This window comes from Diadema antillarum, unplaced genomic scaffold (assembly GCF_040938485.1).
Source record: "Diadema antillarum isolate AM-2024a unplaced genomic scaffold, OU_Dant_1.0 seq00000577_RagTag, whole genome shotgun sequence".
In the NCBI taxonomy this organism is placed as follows: Eukaryota; Metazoa; Echinodermata; class Echinoidea; order Diadematoida; family Diadematidae; genus Diadema; species Diadema antillarum.
In genome coordinates this window covers 744,516-768,282 of record NW_027271512.1, presented here as the reverse complement: position 1 = coordinate 768,282, position 23,767 = coordinate 744,516, and the positions used below count along the sequence as shown (strand labels likewise).

General features: G+C 37.9%; 1 protein-coding gene across 2 annotated transcripts in view; it reads right to left on the bottom strand.

Annotated features, from left to right (window-relative positions):
• The window catches only part of LOC139735418 (uncharacterized), a 70,157-nt gene that overhangs the window by 28,445 nt on the left and 17,945 nt on the right, over window positions 1–23,767 (bottom strand). For both annotated transcript variants that reach the window (XM_071646169.1, XM_071646170.1), the window contains exons 2-4: window positions 11,552–11,669; window positions 10,307–10,426; window positions 8,022–8,630 (exon numbers count right to left, since the gene is read on the bottom strand). In XM_071646169.1, coding sequence (XP_071502270.1) covers window positions 8,022–8,630; window positions 10,307–10,426 — 729 coding nt within the window. In that variant the 5' untranslated portion in view covers window positions 11,552–11,669. The remainder of the gene's footprint in view (window positions 1–8,021; window positions 8,631–10,306; window positions 10,427–11,551; window positions 11,670–23,767) is intronic.

The window sequence follows — 23,767 nt, the reverse complement described above, 5'->3', positions numbered from 1 at the left end:
CGTGATAAAACTTACAATTTTGAGTACGCGCGAAATGAAAGTGCGTTGCAATGTGGTCTATCATTCGACCTGGGTCAAGTGATAGACCACAGTGCAACGCACTTTTATTTCAGTGCCACGCGCAGGGTGCAGAGCAAATTTGTTGTTTTGTCATCTACGCGCATACGTCATAAAGTAAACTACGTAGCCTAAGCTCTGAGGATACCCTAAGACAGCTAAAATGGTTTCAGATGTGGAATAAAATGGGAATATCTAGGACCCTAGATGTGGAATATAAAGCAAATAATAAACTTTTGGTTTCAGGCAATGAGACAAACTATCACTTCCTCGGCGATCTGAATGTGTACGCTATCTTTCCTCAGCTGCGCTTCGGAAAGATAGCTACATCCATCGGAAGTGATAGTTTGTCCCATCACCTTCACCAAGGTTGATTCTTTGCTTACTAGCGAGAATATGGTTGTTATCTGTAGTGCTGACTTTATACTTAAATACTATTTTCAGAATTTCAATACCACATTTGCCTTTTACTGGTACAGCAACAGCAGTTGTTCATGTCTGCACTTCAAGGAAAGTTAAGTTTGTATCTTGCTTTTGTTTTTCTGCATATAAATTTGAAGGGGTGGGGATAATGAAAATGCTGTCATGATAAAAGCTGATCACAGTGCTATGGTACTCATTCACAATGCAGCCTTTACAGCCAGACATCCGTTGATCTATGACAATAATCTACACAGCATATTCTGTACACTGATCGGTGGTGTCCCAATTTATAAGGAAACCAATGATAATGCTTCTTTTTTTTAGTTTTGGTCATTTTCACTGACGCTTTCTTGGCTTTGAATGATTAAATCATCATGTGTATCAAGAACTTTGTAGTGTTGTTTGCAAGTTAACACACAGTTCAGGGGGGTGTTTCATAAAGCTGTTCGTATAGTTACGAACGACTTACGAGCGACTGGTGATCAGTTCTTGTGCTGAATTATTGAAATTCTGATAAGTATAGCACATCAGAACTGATCACCAGTCGCTGGTAAGTTGTTCGTAACTTTACGAACAGCTTTATGAAACAGGGCCCAGGACACTAAATATAACCAGTGGAAACATCACACTGTCATGCATGCTTGTTAAGTGACCTAGCATCACAGCGGGGGGTTTAACTGTTGGACAACGTGACTCATGCATCCCCAAGCAGAGGTATTCGTCGTCGGAAAGTCCGAGCTGCGCCCCTCTGCACAAAAACAAGCCACTCCCGGGAATCTGGATCCTAATCACCCTCATTAGAGCTGACACGTTCCAAGAACAAGGCATATTATGGGCTTTGTTTCCAATGTGCTCTGTTACCATGGTACCTCTTAAAGAGTTCCTGCAAACTTCTTATTATCCTGTGGTTTGAAATGGTTAATGGCAGTGACATATTGCTATTGACATGTTATCATCTTTGCTACTTCTTAAAGTTTTTTTTCTGTTTTCTCCTTGGACAACAGAAGCTCTCATGTCAGGTTTACTGCACCTAAATTTCCTCCAAACAAATTAGGCTGCCATTCAGGCAACTCTTCATGAATTCATTACTTAACATCTACCAAAGATAATAAAAAGGTTTGGTTGTAATTCATGGCAACACCATCATCGACTGAAGATATCGCCAACATGGAAAATACAGTACCCTTTATTACTGACAACCTTTGTAATCTCATTGCAATTGGCATGAAAATGATCTCACTTCCAGCACACATGGTTGTTATCTTCCTCTTCTTTCAAACCTAGACCTGGGACCACACCCATCACCCAAGAGAAGACTAGGGCAGTGTTTATAGGATTTAGAGTACCGAGAAACACAGTTTTGAAACATGGCTTTGATACATGGTTTGACAGAGGAAAGTTTCTAAGAGTTTATTCCAAGAGTGTTTCTGGCTCGCTTGGACTGTGCCATTGTGCATCTCATTATGTGCTGCCTTGTCCCTTGGCAATTAGATTTCAGCAGCTTATAACAATTTGTCAGGAAAAATATCTGACAAAATGCTTCATGAAATGCCCCCTAGTTCTTCAAAACAGAAAGCATGGACAGAGAAGATATTCAGAGATTAACAAACATGTAGTTGAATGACCAACAATACTGTACAAGTCTTTTCCTCAAAATATTCTTCCATATTACTCAAATCTGGACAATAGTATAGAATTCATTCATGACTCTACTCAAAACAGCCCTACCTTCCCTTTTTGACATACCATCTGTATCAAATCACGGTCAATAAATGACAATTTTTGCTACAACAAAGAAACTAATGAACCCCCCATGACCGAAAGCACAACATATCAAACACATTTATGTAATATTAGCACAAGAATCCAGGTGAGTCACTGTTGATAACACAATCAGTCTGACTCACAGGGGTTTCAAGTTCTTCCTGGAAATGACTGCTACTTTAACTAGGTTCTAATTGGAGGAGACAGGTGTATCATATAGGAAGGGCAGAATGGACTGTGTAGTTTAATACGGTGATGTTACTGCTGAAACATCAGGAGCATGTTTCATAAAAAAAGTTATGACTGATCTTGCGCTCAATTTAATGAATTTCAATAAATTGAGCGTAAGATCAATACTGATTGCAAGTCTGTTTCACAAAGATACTTCAATTTACTTTACTTCTGTTTTTGATATCATTTATAAACAATTTGATATCTGAGTCAATGTGTCAAAGTTTCGGACTCCAAGAATGTTTGGAGAAACAACTTTTCAAGACATAATGAAAGATATTACACCTAATGGCATTCAATGTTGACCTATTGTGATTAAATATTTATCACCTGGCTAATTGGCTGCAGCTACATTTTACAGCCAGTTTTCGCAAATCTGTCTTGCCTGGAAGTCATCTTTTGTAGTTTTTCTGTTGAAGGTTTTTGGAAAAAATGTAGATGAAACTCTACACCTTCAAAAGATTACGAGTCTGCAGAACATATATTAAAAAAAAAGATATTAAAAAGTTAATTTTAGAAAATGGTATGTACACTTGTATGGCGTCTTGTATATTGAATTACATGGATGTACTATGCACTCTGCACACGGTAAATGTCTGAAAGCAAATTTTATGTTCATCTTTTTTTACATGGCAATGAGTTATCTGGGATCTTGAATTAGATGTTAAGCGAGTTTTATTAACCTTTCATGGTGACAATCACACATTCCTTGCATCTACAATCTGAAAGTCATGTTCAATTGTTTGATTCGAACTATACAGCACAGTTGGATGTCATGTCTCTTCCTGTGTACAAGGTAAGCTTCGAGTGATATGGCAGATTGGACAAGGTACATGTGTTATGGAACAATGCCCCCAGGTTCATATCAGTAGACACCCAATGGACAATGTGCATGTCCTTGTTTCAACATGTATTCTATTTTGGTCTTTAATACTGCAGGGTGATTTGCTTTTCTTTTGTGCTGCGGCGCTAAACTAATAACCCGTTGAACTTCCTGCGTGTGCGTTATCTCATGAGACTATGGTCATTAAAACAGTCAGAGAGGTCAGATTGTAACATGAAGCTTGAAGTAGAACAAAGATTTAGACAGATTGAGTTGTAGTGTATCAGTTCAAACTGTGTAGTCATCATTTTTGTTTTCGGTTTTGCATCATTTTGTTTGTCCATGATGAATACTTGACTAAAGTAAAGAACTGCTTCAAACTTAGTGGCTCTTTCATGGTAAATTAAGTTTGCTCAAATACCAAACCTACAATATAGGTATAGTAAACTTTTCCCCTTTCCCATGTTTTATTCTCACTTTCTACTTGAATTGCAACCATCTTGCAGAATGCAAGCAATCCTGTATGGAGAACGTTATAAAGTTTTCATATTTTCCATAATCGAATCTATTTTCCGCATGCCCACAAAGTATGTATTGTTCCTCCTAATTATTGTATATGATATATATAAATATATGTTGTTATATAATCAATCTCGGATACTACATGAATCTTTTGCAAATGTTTGAACAATATCATTTCATGACATGCATACTCTGTACTACGTTTTGATTTTCGTTGATTGGAAATAAACTATGATTGAATTGAAAGTAGCAAACTGCTGAATTTTGCTTGGCTTTCACATCTGCTAAATCAAGTCAGTTCAAATCGCCAACTGATCACTCTCCTAAATATGTAAACTATCTGTATTGCACATAAAAAAGAGGGCACAGAAAATTCTATGACAAAATGGCAGCACAAATATTCTAATACTAAAATTGAAATTGAAATTATTGCTAAGATGTTTCTACGAAAAGAGCGAAACATTACAGAAATTGTGTGGAAACAATCAAACCAGTCATATTTTGTATACAATACCAGAGATTAAAAGAGCCTTTTTATTTAACTTAAGTTTATACCTTGAATTGACTAATGTTTTTATATGATGTACACAGTATTTTTACAATGATTACATACATCTAAGTTTCTGTTATTGTTCTTTCCTAATATCCTAAAACAGTACCTGCAAGGTATTCTTTTTTTTTTGTCTGTTCTACACCAGTAGTATCTCACTCTCAATCAATCCATATAGCTCCTCTATTTTCTTTTCTCTTGTGTCTTTTGCTCTTTGAAACACATTCATTCTATCACCCTACCAATTTGTTGATCTATGCATACACCTACAATGTTTTGTATCACCTTAATGTGTATATTTAACAATACTTGCCTTTGTCTGTAGCACTTCTATGTATCCATCAAGTGGTTCATTGTGAGCTAATTTACTACTAGAAATGTCGCTATGGCGACTGGTATGCCTCCGTCATAATGCATGGTTCTCCGAATAGGTCTATAGTATATGTGGACAATGTCTGATTACATTTTCACAATATTGGCAAAATATTAAAATGACAAGGTTGTCACAAATGTGTTGAATATTCACCTTCCTTGACCTAGGTTTAATTGGATGAATAGGAGAGCATGTATTTGGAGATTTAAGGACACTAACTTGACTTTGACCCATTCATAAGTTTATCAAATGCATTGAGTAATTTTCAAGGTATGGAGAAAAAGTGCAATTTCTGTATCAAATAGTATATTGTTGCCATTTTCATCTGGCCTTTGACCCTAAAATTCATATTGAGATAATCACTGTCAGGCAGAACATGCATAAATATGTAGGAAGTTTCAAGATAACTTGAGCCACTTCCTACAAATGTAGATATGGAGGAAAAAGTTAGTTCAGCACTTTCACTTGATCTTTGACCGTTTGACCTTTGAGGAAAAAAAAAAAACTTCCAAGAGAATCTCTATTGGGTTATACAATGTACATGCATACACCAAGTGTAAAAAAAAAAATAATCCTGCTGGCATTGCATATATATATGAGTGTTGCCCTTGACCTTTGACCCCATGAACCCTAAATTCTCTCGATAATCACTGCCAGTCAGGACATGTATATACAACTGTATACTATGTTCCATGAAGATACCTTGAACAATTTTAATATTTTTACTTGACCTTTTGACCTTTGACCTCATGACCCCCAAACTTTCACCAGAGAATCTTAATTGGGTAATACATGTATACACTAAGTTTCAAGAAAATATCTTCAGGCAATGCATAGATATGGTGGAAATAGTGAAATTCTACGTATTTGACCTTTGACCTTGAGCATGTGCACCCAAAAGTTGATAGGCACAACTTCACCCCCTAATACACATACATGCCAAGTTTCATAAGGATACCTCAAAAGATTTTTTTAGTTACGCTGTCCACAAAATTCATTCTGGACGGACGGAAGGACGGACAGACGGAAGGACGCTACGACGGACGGACGGACGGAAGGACGGGCGGACAAACGGACAACCCGAAAACATAATGCCTCTGGCACCGCTTCGTGGCGGAGGCATAAAAAACAATTGTCAGCTACTCACATCTTCATGTTTTCACTCATAAGGGCATTACAAAGGATATCTTTCCAATTTTGCATACAGTTTGTACATGATTTTTTTTTCTTTTTTTTTATACAGGTAAGTGCTAATAGATTGTAACTGCCCATTAGCAAGTTATATGTATCTAGCTCTGGGCAACCAGCAAGCATGTTTGTTCGTCACACTCTTCAGAATAATGCAAACCATCAACGGCTCAGCCCCCTACAACTCCCCCCTCACCCATCCCCCTCACCCCCCACCCCCAACATCGCAGCCAAATAGACAGGTAGACACCTCTCAATAGAAAATCATCTCAGTGAGGGGCAAAATAAGAGGATGTGATCACTTAATCACTGCTAAGAATTAGTCACAACAACACGTGTTAAAACAAGTGAGTCCATCGTTTGCTTGCCAACAAGCATCCTGCCTATCAGGGAAAAGACAGCTATTATTAAAGTGTCATAACACATGCTCCTTTTTCTGACAATGAAATGAGGACAGAAGGATGACATAAAAACACCTATCTTCCATCCCCCCCCCCAAAAAAAAAAAGCATTTGGCATATGATTTAAAAACATAATTATATGTTTTGTTTATTGTACATTTTATTGTTGATTTATGCACATATCATCTGTAAAAATGTATTTATTGTATGTCTCTGTTGGAAATGAAAAAATGAATGAATGAATGAATGAATGAATGAATGAATGAATGAATGAATGAATGAATGAATGAATGAATGAGTGGCTATGGTAAAGCCTATGGCATGCCTTCTTCTCACACAATCATTGTAATCTACAGCAAATAAAGCATTTCACTGTATTAGAAATGATCATGGATCCTGACCTCTGACCTTGACCTTTGACCTCTATCACAAAGGCCTGATGTAAGACCATTTACCCTAACATTTAACACATAAAATCATCTATTTAATTGTCAATCCTTCCTGTATATAGTCTATATCACCACCAAAACTTTGTAGCCTATAACAGCTAGAGGATGATATCTTAATTTCAGTGAACTTTCACCTTTTACCTCCAGGGATTTTTGCCCCTAAAGCTACTCAGCGCATGTGCACCTCATGCAGCACACATGGGCTGAGTATCAAGAACATCATCCTCAGTGCATTTCTTAAATTGTGTCAGTAATATCAGGTGCATACACACACTCAGACAAACAAGCACACAACCCAAAAACGTAATGCCTGTTAGCACCTTTCGGGGGCAGAGGCATAAAAAGGGGGATACCTAATTTGCTCCTGTCAAACACGTAGCTTTCCAGAAGGTGTCACAATTCCCCATCAAAACACAATATCATGATAAGATTAGTGCATCCATCTTGGCTTGCCTTCAAACCTCATTGTCACTTGAGAGAAAGACATCATACATCATACATGTCTATGTCACAGTGATGCTTTGCATCCCACAGAAATGGAGACAAGAAAGATGAGAAAAGAGTTTTTAAAAAAATTGAAAATAAAACAAAAAGACATGCATGTTGCCTCTGTCAAGGCTTCAAAGCATGCCACAAACTAGATGGAATTGTGAGGCACTCAAATGTTGGCTGATACATTTTTTTCATTTTGCAAGGGGGACAGTGCTTCTCAACCTTTTCTAACCCGAGGCCCATTTCGGCTCCTGCAATCTTTTTTCGAGGACCAGTTAGATCGAATATGAATCTTTTTAAATTAATTTTTGGCCGACATCATGGCCTACATTTAGAGAGCTTCACTGCCCATTAGTTGAGAAGCACTGGTGTAAGATATGTAGTGATGTCGTCATCAGTATCCACCCTATCATTCAGTTTCAAGTTTCACAGCTTTTAATCTAGAACTTTCATTTTCTTTTTCTTTTAATTCACAGAGAAGGATAGAAGAGAATAAACTATCACTTTGGAAAAACGGAAAGTGCAAAGAATGTATGGGTGATAGAGAAGTGCTCTGAAAATTTCCAAAGACGAACACGTTGCAACAACCTGGTACATCAAAACGTAAAAGTTCAACTGATTTGAATAATTTCCTATCAAATCTTAATTGCTCCTGGTGAAGGGATGTAAACTCAAACATGAAGAGAAGATGAAAGCAGGGTTGAGCAACTCATGTTGCTATGGTTACAAGTCAGACCCACAGACTCACCAGTGGAAGATAGTTTTCAGGTAGCACCAGCTCCAATCCATCTTCCGTCTCTTCGATCTTGGGTCTCAAGTCGTAGTCATCCCACTCCAGCTCAGACTCATTGGCCGTCAGTCCGTTGCCCCCCTTCCTCCAACCATCCCTGCCGACGTTCCGTTTCCGCTGCTCCTTCTTCTCCTTGTCGTCGCTCAGGTCGTAGTTGTCCCACTCGAGGTCGTCGTAGAAGCCGAGGCTCCGCGGCCGCTGGTGGTGGTACCGCGACTGGTTCTGGTTCTGGTTCTGCTGGTAGGTGTGGCCGTTGTGGCCGTTGTGGTGGTGGTACGGCGGGGACGACGACTGGCGCTGAAGCGGTGGATGCTGCTGCTGCCGTTGCTGTTGCTGCTGCTGTGGATGGTGTTGGCTGCTGTGGTAGAGTGACTGGTGTTGCGGATGGTGGGGGTGGTGGTAGGGCTGTTGCGGGGTGTTGTAGTAGCTGTTAGGAGAGTAGCGGCCCCGGCGACCACCCCGAGGGGTGTGGTGAGGGGGGCTAGGGGGCGGGCCACTGTACCCCCTGCCGTTGTGATAAGGACGATGATGTGGAGGGCTTGAGTTTCTCGTTGTCACAGTGTACACCTATTTACCGATACAGGAAAGGCAATGAACGATCAGTGAAATGTCAAAGGTCAGCAAGGTCAATTGCACTTTTCTTGCGGGAGACTTAAAAAAAAAAAAAAAATCAGTTATCAATTGTTTAATCATTATTATCATTTGAAATATCTTAAAATATGTTTTACCACATTAACATGTGACTAGCAATATTTTTCTTACTTCTAGGCATTGGCTGATTCTTTTTTTCTCTCATTCACCCTCACCTTCTATTTCATAACTCAAAATCATTTCATTGTTCTCAATACCAATTTGATCAAATTCCCAATCTATCCAGACTAACCTTTTCACAATGAGACAATTATGAAACTGCTATAAACAAAGCTCAGAAGTATAGATATTAAATCATATAATTCCCTTTCTTTCAATAATACCATGTACAACACCTACATTATGTAGTACGATCTCTGAGTGACCCTATTGTGCCTTAAGTTTTTGTAGGGCTTTTAACCTCTACTCATCAAAAACATGGATAAACAAAGCAAAAAACAAACAAACAAACATATCTTACTGGCAAAATCTTACTTTCGTCCAAATTGCACACAAAACTGAAAAGGATACTAAAATACTAAATTTCAACAAATTTTAAGTAGCATCATTTTTGACCATTTTAAACCATTTAACCATTTTGCATTTCAGAAATATGTTTTATTTCTGACAAGGGAAAAAAAGCAACAAAATGTAAGTAAAAACACTCCTAGATGGCAGTTCCTGGTTTGTAATACTATATAGTTGGGGTTGGTCCTCAGTGTACAGAATATATTGCAATATATAACATCAAGAAGATCATACCCTGAAAACTAAGTAAGCAAATGCATTGATTGACAGTTTGCATGTTGATGTTAATGAGGAAGAGAGGTTTGTGGTAACACCATGTGTATGTTGTCCTTGGAAGGACCATTGTTTGGTGAAAGAAGACCCTAGAAAGAGGAGAATATTGCTAAGTCACTCCTCTTTTTCATTGTTCTCTTTCTAGGTTCTTCTTTCCCTATCAGTAAAAGCAACAGTCTTTTCAAGGAGTTCATACACATGGTGTTACCACACTACTCCTTTTCCCCCATTTCACTCCTTCACTTTAAAGGACAAGTTCACCTTCATATAAATGTGGATTGTGGGAATGCAGCAATATCAAGAGAATATACATCGGTGAAAGTTTGAGGAAGATTGGGACAATCCGCTCAAAAGTTATGAATTTGGGAAGTTTCAGTGCTGCCATTGATTAATGAGAAGACTGCTACAATTTGTGATGTCACATGCGTACAATGATACAAAGAAAGTATAAAGAGAATTTAAAACATTTTCACTTTTCTAACATGATAAAAGAGCCCTTGATATGCCACTTTCAGAAGGCAGGGGGAATGACATTACCTTTTATATGTCAGTAACAAGTTGAGGGGATGAGTACTTTTTTTCTAAAAATAAATTTTGTTAAATTCTCTTTATTTTCCTTTATCATTCTATGCATGTGACATCACAAGCAGTAGTAGTCTTCTCATCCAGCAGTGACTGCACAGAAATTTTAGAAGTTCATAACTTTTGAAAATATTGTCCGATTGTCCTCAAACTTTCACTGACGTGTTCAGCTGATATCGCTACATTCACTCGATCCACATGTCTAATAAGGTGAACTTGTCCTCTGATACCTGGACAGCATTGTAGTTGCTGGGGTAGTGGTGGGCAGCTGCAGGGTGAATGTGCTGGATCTCACCGGCGCGACGTAGTGGTGAGGGTGGGTGGTACATCCGTCCAACTGCCTGGGACATCTTCAACATAGATGAGCAGTAGAAACAGAAAAAAATATATAATAATAACTATAATAACATACACCAATTTGACAAACTTAGCACAGTCACAAAAAGCAATGATATACAAATCATCAGACAAAATCAATGGAGAAGAGTATGAAAGCTTTATAAGCAGAACACAGTGAAAGAACTAGTCTTTTGCATTCACACATAGTATACAACGTAGTATACAAACAAATGTGTACAGTGCTTCAATAAAGTTTGCTACAACCAAAATTAACAAGGTAAAATAACATACATAGCATCCGACCAAAACTAATGAGGTATATTATTATTCATAGGATTTTGCTTCATTTCAGCTATTTCTTTTTCCAATCACCAACACTGGGACAATTGCATTCTCATCTTATCTAATTTGCATGATGTGATGAGAACTGACATCATTGTTTCATGACAACATGAAAACCTTTACTGCAATCTCACAATTATGTCCAGTTTCAGGGCTCGACATCAGTGGTGGCCAAGTGGTCCCATGGCCCAGGGCCACTAGAAATAGATGTCGGGCTACCAAACTTTTAAAAAGATTATCTTTTGGTGGTCCTACCAGGCATCCAAAATCCAAATTGAAGGTTTGTATTTCCTATCACTTTGGGCCACCACATCATTCTTTTGGGCTATCAAAATTTCATATTCAAAGATTTTAGTGGCCCGAATGGTTTGGGCCACCAGAGAAAAAAAAAGTTAGTGTTGAGCCCTGCCAGTTTATATGGCAACTCTTAACATTTATTTTGTGTAATTGTACCTCCATCTTTACAAAAGTCAACAGAGAGGATGAGGTTTGAATAATTGCTAGAATCATCAATACTGCATACGCCATATATTTAACGAGTCCAATTTTTCACGAATTGCGACTTCCTGGCAATTTCGTGAGTGCTTACATTTGCGAGCGTGGAGTACAGTACTGAATGGAGAAATTGTATGCCTGCACGTCACATTCATGTCAGGAACAGTGTCGATATTTTTACATGTTTTTAACTTTGCGAATAGCACCTGACTTGCGAAATCTACGAAAATAAAAACCTCGCGAAATATTCGGCGTATACAGTAAACGATGAAAACTGGTCATCTTCTTCTAATCCTTACCTGAGATGTGGAGGAGTGGGTGAGAGAGAAAGGACGATGAGAGTGGCAGTCGGCGGGGCGTGGTGTCCCCCCTACGAATCATTGCTTATCAAGCCCTCCGGGGAATGTCACACCAGCCCTGAAGCAAGGAAAGACCAAAGAGGAGGTAAAGGAAGAGACTGGGTTAACATAAATGTCACATGATCATCTCTAGACTTGGTTGCGTATGATGATATTCTACAGCCAGCATGGCTGATTTGGAGATCACTTCATGTGACAGGAGTGATGTTTTGCATGATGCAGAGGTTATATCGTTGCTGGGGTGACAAGACCTCGTATCTACAAAATGTCGAATGTTCAGAAGAGCCAAAAAACATGGCGGCCGAAGCACTATATCGAATGGGATAGCCTTTCCTTTGACTTGCCGTGGTGGCTTCATTTTTTTAGTATACCGTTGGGATTTGGCCAGGACATCACTTAACCCATTATTTGACCATTAATCCAAAAAAGTCATTTTCACCAAAATTTCAGATACAAGGTCTTGTCACCTCAGCGACGATATGTACATGTACATGTACATGTATACTTTATACTTCATACATGTACTTCATACTATAATCCCTTTTGCAGAGCTCTCTAAGAAGCTACAATGTTGTATATGCTTGTACTGGGATGAACTACGATAATGTATGTATGTGCTCTAGCTTGAATATTAAATGACCGAATTCACGAAGGTGATACAATCTTGTCCATGGCTTAAACCATGGACAAAGACCATGGAGCGCCAAGTGTCGCATGGAATAATTTGTTACGAAATCAGTCATTTTATTGACGAAATGATTATTTTGTAACGAAATGACAACATTTCGTCGATGAAATTATAATTTCATATCAAAACAAAATGATAATTTCGTTGACGAAATGACTGATTTCGTAACAAAATATTCTGTGCGACACTTGGCGCCCCATAGTCTTTGTCCATGGTTTAAAGCATGGACAAGATTGTACCACCTTCATGAATTCGGGCCTGAATGCCTAAACTGCTGATAATTTGCAGCTGGGATAATTATGACGCTGACGATGATGATGATGTAGGTACTGTACGTGTATGATGCTTAATGACTAAAAAAAAAATGATCAAGATGATTGTGATACAGCTAATGATTGCAATTACAGGTACATGTACAATGATGACTGATGGTCACGATTATGATGATGATGATGATGATGATGATGATGATGATGATGATGATGATGATGATGTTAATAATAATGCAAGTGAGAAACGATGAAGTCCTTCTACCAGCATTCACAAAAATGGTGATGATAAGAAAGCTCACATGAGGATCTCTCAAGTGTATTCATCAACATCAAAATTATGAATATGTCATCCAAAGCATGATTAAAATGCAAAATTAAGGATCGAAGATTTCCGTACATATTAAATTTAAACTCATCACATCTAAGGAGGCCCAAGTTCCATATGTAATATCATATGTGCAAAGATGGTAAAAAAAGCAAGGAAAGGGGCACACTTCCCCCTTCAATCCAACAGCATGTATAACCATACCACCATCCATTCCCAGTGACGAATGCTACACCGGAACAAAAATGCGCCTTGTTGTACCTCAACTGGCGAGACCAAATACTTCTTAAGGTATGCTGAATGTACAGCGTACACGAATGCATCTGGCACCCTCGGCACCTGGTATGCGCATGATACATTAGTGTTCAGTGCCGTTGAGATTTGGGCTATGTACGTTGTACATCCAACCACATGAAGTATCATACAGACAAACTGTACTGATCTAAATACGACAATCACGCCATACTTCAAAATGTAGAGACAACATTCAGTGGAAATATTCCTCTATCTATAACGGTAGTCATTCACAAAGTGCTTACTTAGCTGCTATCAGTGGCGGAATAACTACTTCACACCAATACTAAACATGAGTTAACTGAACAAATATAATATGATTTTGTTCAAGTCTTACCACAGCATCATATGATATGAGAGTTATTTGTACATGTGCACAAGTCTGTGTGGCTACAGTTAATACAGTATGTCCACAAAATAAAAATTACAATCAGATTTTTGCATTAAAAATTCCCAATATGATTTAACTGTCTAAATGCTACTTCAGGGTCTTAAAATATAACATCTTAGCTCTATTTTGCAGAAAACACCATTCAATTTGGTTGAGTGGTCACAGAGAAAAATGATTTGTTGCAAAGCATGTCATGAGTCTGATTTTTCCAAGTTTAGCACTTGGATGCTCTTGGAACTGCATATTAAAGGGTGTGTACAGTTCTGGGCGAGGCGAGAATTTAGCTTTTTACGTTTTGCGAGATATTCAGAAACCACTCTATGAGATGTCAAAGAGCATGCGATTCTAATGGGAATCAAAAGTTTATTTGATGAAAATCGGTTTTGAAATGGCTGAGTTATCCATAGATAAGGTGAAACAAAGAGGTCCTAATAAAGTTGGGGCATGTCGCCTTTTAATATTATCACTTTTTTTGGATATCTCAGCCATTTCAAAACCGATTTTCATCAAATAAACGTTGAATCCTTCTTAAAATTACATGCTCTTTCATATTTCACATGAGGTTTCTCATTATCTCACTTAAGAATGCTCAAAACACGAACCCCCACCTCAATCATTACTGTACAGTCCCTTTAATGTGTGAACACAATAGCCAGAACTTGAGGGAAGAGATTCCTGACATGCTCTACAAAATTACTCATTTCTCTTTGACAACTGAAGCAAATGAAATGGGGTTTTCTGTAAGATATGGGCAATGAGTAATAGTTTCATACCCTAAAGTTGTATCTGAATTGATTCACTACTTTTAAAGTTATCAGTGCAGAGGGTCCAGTTGCAATTTTTTTTTTTTTTTTTTTTTTTTTTTTTGGGGGGGGGGGACATACAGTACAGCCAACGCCAAATGCCTGAGAGTTTAAGTAATCAAATTTGTAGTAGCAATTCCTCTGAGAATCTTTTTAACTAGCTCTGGCAAGGTGCCTACAAGTTGTAAGATGCAAGGGACTCTTGGCTTGTTTGTTTGTTTTGCATCCAATTCATTTATTGAAAGTGCTGGTCACTAGATAATGTTGCCAATGTAAACGAAAAGAGAGAAGAAATAGTTGGGTAGATACTTTTGTAAATATAGATCTCTTAAAAAAAAAAATTACTTGACATCAAAACAGAAACATTCAATGATTATCCACAAGGGATGATCATTATCTTATCGATATTATTATTACCAAGATGGACTAGCTATATTAATCCAAATATTGTACAATGACTGAAATCAGAATGAAGTGTTCTTTTTCATTTTCTTTCACTACAAACTAGCAGCCTGGTTTTAAAAATCCTTTGAGATTCTCATCATTATTGCATGTGTGTGTGCTTGTGCTGCAAGCATGGAGCTACAGAAGTAGCTCCATGCTTTATAAGCAAAGATTTTGTTTTTCAGCTAACCTGCATTTGCTGTTTTTAATAGACTTCTGAACACTGGGACATGATAAAATTGAGTGAACAGGAAGAAGCACTCTTCCTCAATTTTGATGTGATTTGACAAACGAGAGATGGGCTTACAACAGACTAAAAAGATTTTTTCCCCCTTTTTTCTCACTATATACTGCAAAAAAAATACTGCCTCCCTTGCAACAGACATAACAGAAAATGAAACTCAGTCTGATAAACAGGACAAGGAATGACCAAATGACCACTGTCCCTGTGACCAGGGTCTCTTCCCACCTCCCTGCTGTAACTGACCATTTATAAGAAAGTGTAGAAAGAAGCAAACAAAAAAATTTCCATAATGTATAAAAATGTAAACATTTAGTCACTATAGCGGTCAAGTCCGTGTTCGGTAATGCCAAGTTACTGTGCAGCAGCTCTGGACAGAGCGAATGGATACTGTATAGGCTGTTCAGGGCTCGACACTAACGGTGGCCCGGTGGCCCGCGGCCACCAAAATTGAAAGTCGGGCCACCAAATTTCAAAAAAGGGCAAATTTGGTGGCCCGCCTCGGGCCACCAAATTTTTTTTGAAAAATACTTTAATTACATGTAATTCGTAACTTTTTGCGCCGGAAATTAGCAGTTTTATTTGTCTAAAGGATGGATGAAAAGGACTGAATGACTACTTGAGAGTGAGTGTTGCGAGTTTGTTGAGGTTTATTTATGAGTAGATGTATGTCCAACTTGCAATTCTTATATGACTGGATAAAACTTAGATATTTGACTCATTAAAAAAAAAGGACTTTCAATGTTTTTTATTGTTTTTTTCGGGGCCACCAAATTTTTCTCTCGGGCCACCAAAAATTTGAAATTGAGGATTTTGGTGGCCCCATCGGGCCACCAAACAAAAAAGTTAGTGTCGAGCCCTGCTGTTATTTTTGCAAGGGTTTTATTTTCGTGAATTTCACGAATCACAGTTGGATCGCAAATTTAGCAACACACGAAAATGTCTAAATGCGCTTTGTTAATAGAGCACTAAAGTAAAGGTCGGTGTCAATTCGTGAAAACAACATCTCGCGAAAACAACAGCATATTCAGTAATCATATCCGACTTTCCTCTTTTTATCATGGCTAAAGCATTGTCACTTCATTCATCATAATAGAAATGCATTTTCTGAGCTTACAGTTCATACCAAGTACTTCTTTTCACAACATGTAACAGTTGATATAATTTTAAAATCTACAAAACTATTGTACAAGTTTTGAGACAATAGATAGTGCGCCATTCTGTTCATGTACGATCAAGTAGGGGCCTACAGCTCACGCTCTGCACTAGCACAGTGTTGTTGACTCATTGTTATGATAATTAAATAGCGCTGCCGCCGTTGGAGTTTTTCAGTTTTATGCAATAATGAGAATTGTGCAAAAAGTTACATACCCAAGATCTTCCAGAATCCAAGTTGAACTATGATTGACATTGACATAATTTCCATAGTATTTCAATGCTCACTATGGGCCATTGACACATAGAATGAAATAGATGTCTACTTTGCTACAAAATTACTGAGTTTTAAAGTGAAAGTCAATATCAGGGTTCTTTGAAAAACAGGGTCTGGATACATAGCCTAGGTGAGGGCAAGTACAGAAAAGTGTGACATTGCTATGAACCCTGACTTTTGGCTAATGCACTTCAGAATGGGGAGAACTACACTGCTCAGCTCCTGTACATCCCAAACAACTCCGTTCCCTTCCTTCTCTTCCCCCTTCCCCATCCCCCCCCCCCCCCAAAAAAAAAACCCACATCTTTCGCTCCTCTTCTCCCTGCGGACAGAGGTTTTGCTTGACACAAACTGCAATAGGCTGTGACAGAGGATTTTCAGGCAGGGAGCCAAGACAAGCCAGAAGTATCTCTCTCTCACACACACACAGAGATGTTTTGAAAGGGCAAGAATTTTGGTCCCACAGCACATATACATTTTTCTAAATATATATGAATGGGTACATGGCGATAGTGGAAGGGGGAGGGGATGCTTGATAAGATATTGCCAAAGAACATGCCTTCAAAACTGTAGGGCTACCATGTTGAATACTGAGCATGGAATAGAGAACAAAAAATAATTCTTAAGACTACTGCTGAGATATTGGTTTAGACTTGAGATGCATTTTCTAAACCCAAAACTGGCTAAAAGGTGGAGGGAGTAAAGCCAGATATTGGGAAAAGTTAGTCTCACAACAACAACCAACTGCTACTGAAAAATCTCTTCCAGTTCTGAGGTGCTACGTAACCTGTGCAATTGACCAACCAGCAACATATAACCAAATACAATGAAAGTAAATCTAAAAGTACACATACAATGTAGGCCCTACAGGGTCATTTTGGAAAGTCACTTCTATCTATTGTAGGGCATAGTGGAGAATGACCTTGATGTTGCCTCTCCCAATTGTACTCTCAATACAATATGCTGGTAATCATCTACCATCATAGAGAGGAAAATTAAATTAGTCAGTGAGTATCAATTGTGAAAACCACCACTAAACTGAGGACATAAAATGCATGTCTGCAGAAAAGGTATTCTGGAACCAAAGTTTGACAAAGGAATCTATCCAAACACAGAAGTTACAGTTCATGAGATTGTCTTGTCTCTCTGATCAAGAACAATGCATTGTGACAGAGGTGGGCACAAGTGTATCTGTCACACAAAGGTATACATCTGCTGGTATCAATTCCCACAGTGTAAATTTCATGGTTTCAATACACGGCTGCATTCTTCTCTGCATACCTCATAATCAGGGTTTATGACTGAGACAAAGAGCTGGCTCATCTGTCAATATTATATCTGCAACCAGAAATATGAATCATATCTACTATGTAATTTGTTAGTACATACAACGTATCAATATCAGACATTCAAATACACCCACTTTTTTATAAACTACAGATGTACACAAAACACATCCACACTCACATCTAACATCCACACAATGTGCAGTAGAATTCAGATATCATAGACAAAATCCATTATTGTAACAAATTGTAAACATCTACAACATGTAAACAGGCAGCGCATTTCATTTTTAGTCGTAGCATACTTTCTCACAATCATCATTATTTCCTTACATAACCTTAATTTTCAGTTCCCCATTTTCTCCTTTTCACTAGAGAGACATCTAAATGATAAAAGATTATTTAACAAAAAACTCTTCTACCACTTCATCAAAGCTGTGTTGACATTTAATGCACTCTTTACCACATGTTTGAAAGATCTTCAACCAATGTCATGACATATAATCAAAGCAATCATATTCATACCACTCAAAAACCCAAAACAAACAAAAGCAAATAGTATGATACAAAAAAAACAACAAATCCTGAGGCCTTACAAATATCTCTGTAGTAGCTTCTTCTAAAATACTTTTTTTCTCTAAAACAAACATAACCTGATCAGGCCCTTTAAGTTCAAGTGAAGAGTCTAGCAAAGTTCAGTTTACATTTCACAAAGAGATCCTTGTTGCACCATGGGGATTCTTCCGTCATCTGAGGAAGTGACGTGCTACACAAATGGAAGCCTAATATGGGGGAGGTGTCTCCTGGCTACTGCTTTTAAAGGGACACTCAGTCATACAGGAAAAAAACATTAAAAGAAAATGCAACACAACATACACGTAGCTTTTGTTTCATAACTCTGAAGCAATATTGGATGGATGACAACAAAACTAGGACTCCTGAATGCAAAAACAAGAACATCATCAAAAAATTTGTATAGTATCCTGCAGCTTTGTACAACTGTATGGTACGGAATTCCCTTAATCACAACTGTGTAATTGGCTTCATTTTGATGTTTCATTTCATTTGCACCATGACAGCCACCAAGAGCTATCAAATGTTGCCTTTAAGTTTGATATGAAATAGATAATCCATTATTCTCATCTATTCAGACATGCTCTTTCAACTTACTAGGCCATAGCATGCATTTCTTGAGAGTACCGGTAGTACTTTCTGAGGCAAACGATACTGCGACAATCTGACAAATCCCTGATTTCCTATGTATTAAAAGCCCAAATCAATTTCAACAAAAAAGGTAGTGGTTTTAGTAGTGGGATAAAATCTCAAGATATGTCACAATCTAAATCTTAAGGTGTTTGCCAGTGTGGACACAAAAATCCACTAAATAGTGTGATCAGAATCATGATTCAAATTCAAGAAATCTTTAATACAATTATTTAAATATTATGATAATTTGAGAAAACGCAAGATAATTTCCACAGTGGGGACTGCATGAACACAAGAGCAAATAATCTCGAGGTTTTTTTATCCCATCACTCAAAACACACATCACAACAATGCACAAACACAAGGGCAAGGGTGACCACTTCAGGAGATTTCAGGCATGTGCAGTTTGGTCGACAACTATCGCGATCAGTAATTACAGGATATATCTGTCCATCTGAATGGGCTCGACAAATCTTGGTACAATGTATTTTGATCGCCATTGACATTGCACTATTTTGTCTGAGTGAAATGACACTACTATGTGAACAGTAAGAATGTGCGCAACACAGTACACTGAGCTATAAATGTTCTGCTCTAATGGCAATAACCTGCAAAAAGAGGCCTACCAAATTCCGTAAATTTAATCTAAAAAGGGCATCTATAAATAACGCTCTTCTCATCACAGCTAAGGTTGCCTATTAGGGAAAAAGAGTACTGTATGAATTGCAAGTATTTCCTAATCCCTCCCAATTTGTTTCTTTTATGAACAGACTATAAATACTACCAAGAAGCAACAAATGAAATTTCTGTTCTCGGACTGTGCTCTGAATGCTACAGGACAAAATACACTGTGGAATATTCCTTTTATGCAGGCTAAAATGAGGGTTACAATTAATCTGAATGCTGAATGAATTAAGAAATAAATCTCCATGTACACTTGCCGAAACCTATCCCTCCCCCTTAAAAAACAAGACAAACAAACTAAGCAGGACAAAGAGAACATATAAAACAAAGCAGAGCAAAATGAAAAGAAATGAAATACATTATGCTATTGTTACTTGTTTTTAAAAGCCACTTTCTATGCATTTGGGTGTATGTTCAAGTCCTAAAACATATCACACTGACTACATGTACATTTAGAAATGCAAGCCCTAAAGAATACATAGTATGATACACCTTTCAAAGAAAGTGAAAGTTGAGTCACATTTTTATTTCTGAATATTTAAATTATGATGAACCCATGTGTGAAACTTTCACTATGCGAATTAATTACTGTTGTACCTGAATGCTTGCCCTGAAAATTTGAGTTGAATTAGGAAAGATGGAAAATTGAGAAACTGAGAAGACTTGTGACATGCTAGAAATAAGAAGTTAATGTCAATACATTGTACTATGCCATGGATAGGCATATCATCTTTATCGTTTCATCACATGGTGACACATACAGTGAGTCAGCTAAAACATATGTGTACTGTGCTATACACGTACAACTTGTAACATAAACTACGAGTACAGTGTACATGTACATGTTCCACAACTCCATCACTTACTCAAGTATAAAGATTACAGTATACTATGAATAGATTAGTAAGATAGTATCTAGAATATAAATCAACACACACACACACACACACACACACACTATATAGAATGATAAAACAAAAATCAAACATTCAGTACTGGGGTGCAAAGATCAAAGTTCTCAGTTTGAAACAGCAACCTGCACATTGTACACTGTGTCATTAAATACACTAATTCTGACATATCATATCTGATACCTGTCAATGAGATTTGAATATACTGAGATTGGTCTGTATTATCTTTCAATGACATGCACAGGGGCAGATCGAGGATTTTCTGTAAAGGGAGGCATCTTTACAAAATTAAAGGGGGTACATGCCCCCCCCCCCATTTTTTCCTTTTTATTTCTTTTGTTTTAACAAAAAATAAAGATGGGGCGCGTGCCCGGTGGCCCCCCCCCCCCCCCCCCCCCCCCCCCCCCGATCTGCCACCGTATACAGAATACAGTTGTATCATTACTTTTTAATATTTGGTTTTAGATCTACATGAATATTGCTCCTTTCCACAGAAAAGAAGGATGTAATATCAAATTGTTACCCTGTTGCTGATACTTAATTTAATTTCACAGTATACAAAATAAGGATATAAGAAAAGTTGTAAGAATGACTCATTTGACAGATCAGACCCTTGCAACAAGACAAACCTCTCAGAAAACATTGCTTGGACTTAGGCCGCGTTCATGCGGATTTCGTAGCCAGAATCACAAACCTGAATCATGATTCAAAAACGGCGTTTCAAATCACGGTCTCCGCGGAAGACTCGATTCTAGTTTCGCATGAACGCAGCCTTAAATAGGGTACACTCAAATACATAATTCTGAATTTAAGGCACAAACATAAGATAAAGGTGTGACAATAATCATTTCTTTAGATTTTGTTTTCATATCCCCGAGTATTGTATTTCAATTCTTGTAAGAGCACAGTGACACCCCTTAATTATTGAACAAAATGCAAACAGAAGTACAGTTGGGTATTGATACACGTAGCTAGCGATTCATACATGTGAAAATGTCTTTCTTTGAGTTTGAGGTTGGCCAACGGCCACACAGAATTCAGACTAGAATGTAGGCCTACCATACATAGAGTATAACTTGGCAAGGGCAAACTATCACTGCTTTTTGACAAATTTGCCAAAATCTTGTCTTCATTCCAAGGGAAAGTAAAAATAAGGAAAAAGACAACCTTATTACTCACGGCATTGTCACCACATTCACCTGTCCCAGGTCAGGAGAACCTTGTGCATGAAAACAGCGGACTCTGCTTTGATGTCTTGTAACACGGATACTTCTTATTAACCTTTCTCCACAGACATCACACAATGACAGCACTCCATCTGAATGGGGCCCATTGGATAACAATTGTCATAAACACTCAGTTTTGTGACAAATTATGGGAAAATCGTAAGTTCTGATGATGATAAATAATGCCAATGCAGATCTCTGGATATTACAAAGCAATCCTGCAGTGAGATCTTCTGCTGCTACAAGCTGTACCACATTTTCTTTTAACACGTTGAGGACGGACTGATTTTGCTACAACACGCATTTCCCATAGACATATGCCCGAGTATACTTGGGACTCGTCCTCAACGGGATAATAATCGGATGAACATGTTGATTATAGGAAATACTAAATGTATCCTCTGTCACTATCATTACCTATTCATTACTACATTCATCATTATCATTATTGTTAAAATCACAATATCAATGCAGCAGAAGACAATGTACAGACACTTTAGGCTGGTTTCTTTTTTTTCTCCTTTTCCTTTGGGGAGATTTTTGATACATGCTGACAATAATAACGTATATTGAATAAAATTTTTGTCAGTCATTATCATCCCTTTTATCATAATCCGTCCCATACATAATCCTCCCCCATTACAATGATAATAATGTTGAAGCAACTTCACGAAGACATTGCACAGAAATCTTCTTCTTTTCTAAACAAGAAAAAAACTGATGATAAAGAAATTAGCTAAAACCTTTATCATCATCATCTTCATCATCACTCCTTTTACAATCACCCTTGCCATGTCCATCATTAGAATGATAGCAATATCAGGGCAGCTTTTGTAAGAAGAGGTCACATCAAAATTACAAGCTGAGCTGGAGAATGCCAGGCCCTGATATGGAAAGATGTCCATACTCTGGAAGGATAGAAAATAAAAACCAGCTGTGCATTCCCCTACCAGGGACAGCCTCCCGATGACACTCCAGAAGTATGGATGCAAAATGATACCCTCTGATAGAATACAATGATGCTACGGAAATTTTTGCATGAATAGCACTGTGCAGTAAGGGGCAGCCGAACGCTTTCGGTGTGTGTGTGTGGGGGGGGGGGGGGGAGGCTGCAGGCAGATGGGGTTCAAGGGTCACTGTGATCTTTCAATATTTTGTTCTATTTCTTTTCTGAAGAACAGAAAATGTGTGCAAAGAGCTGCAAATGATAGAAAGACAAATGTTGGATAAGGATGTTATTTCTGTTTGTACTTGCTACTTGAGGAAGAATTTTTACAAAACAGACTCAGCATGTACTACGTCATTTGTTAATGCAGTTTCCACGGTAACAGACTCCTTTTAAACGTAACAACTGACCCTTTAAATCCAGACAGACAATACTCAAGGAAGCAAGGAGATGACAAAGCCCTGCATCAAACAATGAGAACGTGAAGAAGCTATTCAAACAGAGAGGGAGAAAAAAAGTTTACAGATTGGCATTTCTGACACTTGTGATTACCCAACCCTGAAATAAGCCCCTTACAGGTATTCTATTTGTGAGCAGGAGGGTTTAGAGGGTTATGGTATCAATGTATATTGTATGTGAACCTCCTTAAAGCTAAAACATAGATCAAAATAGGCAGGACATTCACATTCATCTTCCACCAATTGGAATTTGCTTGCTCACAAAGGAAAGATCTACCAAGAAACTTGTCTGGCTGATGGGATTTGCCAGGATATTGAGTTGATTTTTATTCTTTTGAGATCAAAGAGTGTGAGTTAATAAAAGTTGGTACATACCAACTTTTATTCTGGAATGACCCATTTTAAAGGAGAGATTTGATGACACTGAAGACATTTGCATTGGCCAAGCCAGCACTGTCAATATTGATGAATTACAGACTACTGTAAACGTCAATATTTTCGCGCGATTAATTTTTCGCGCTGAGCGGCTCAAAAACGTATTCGCGGGTT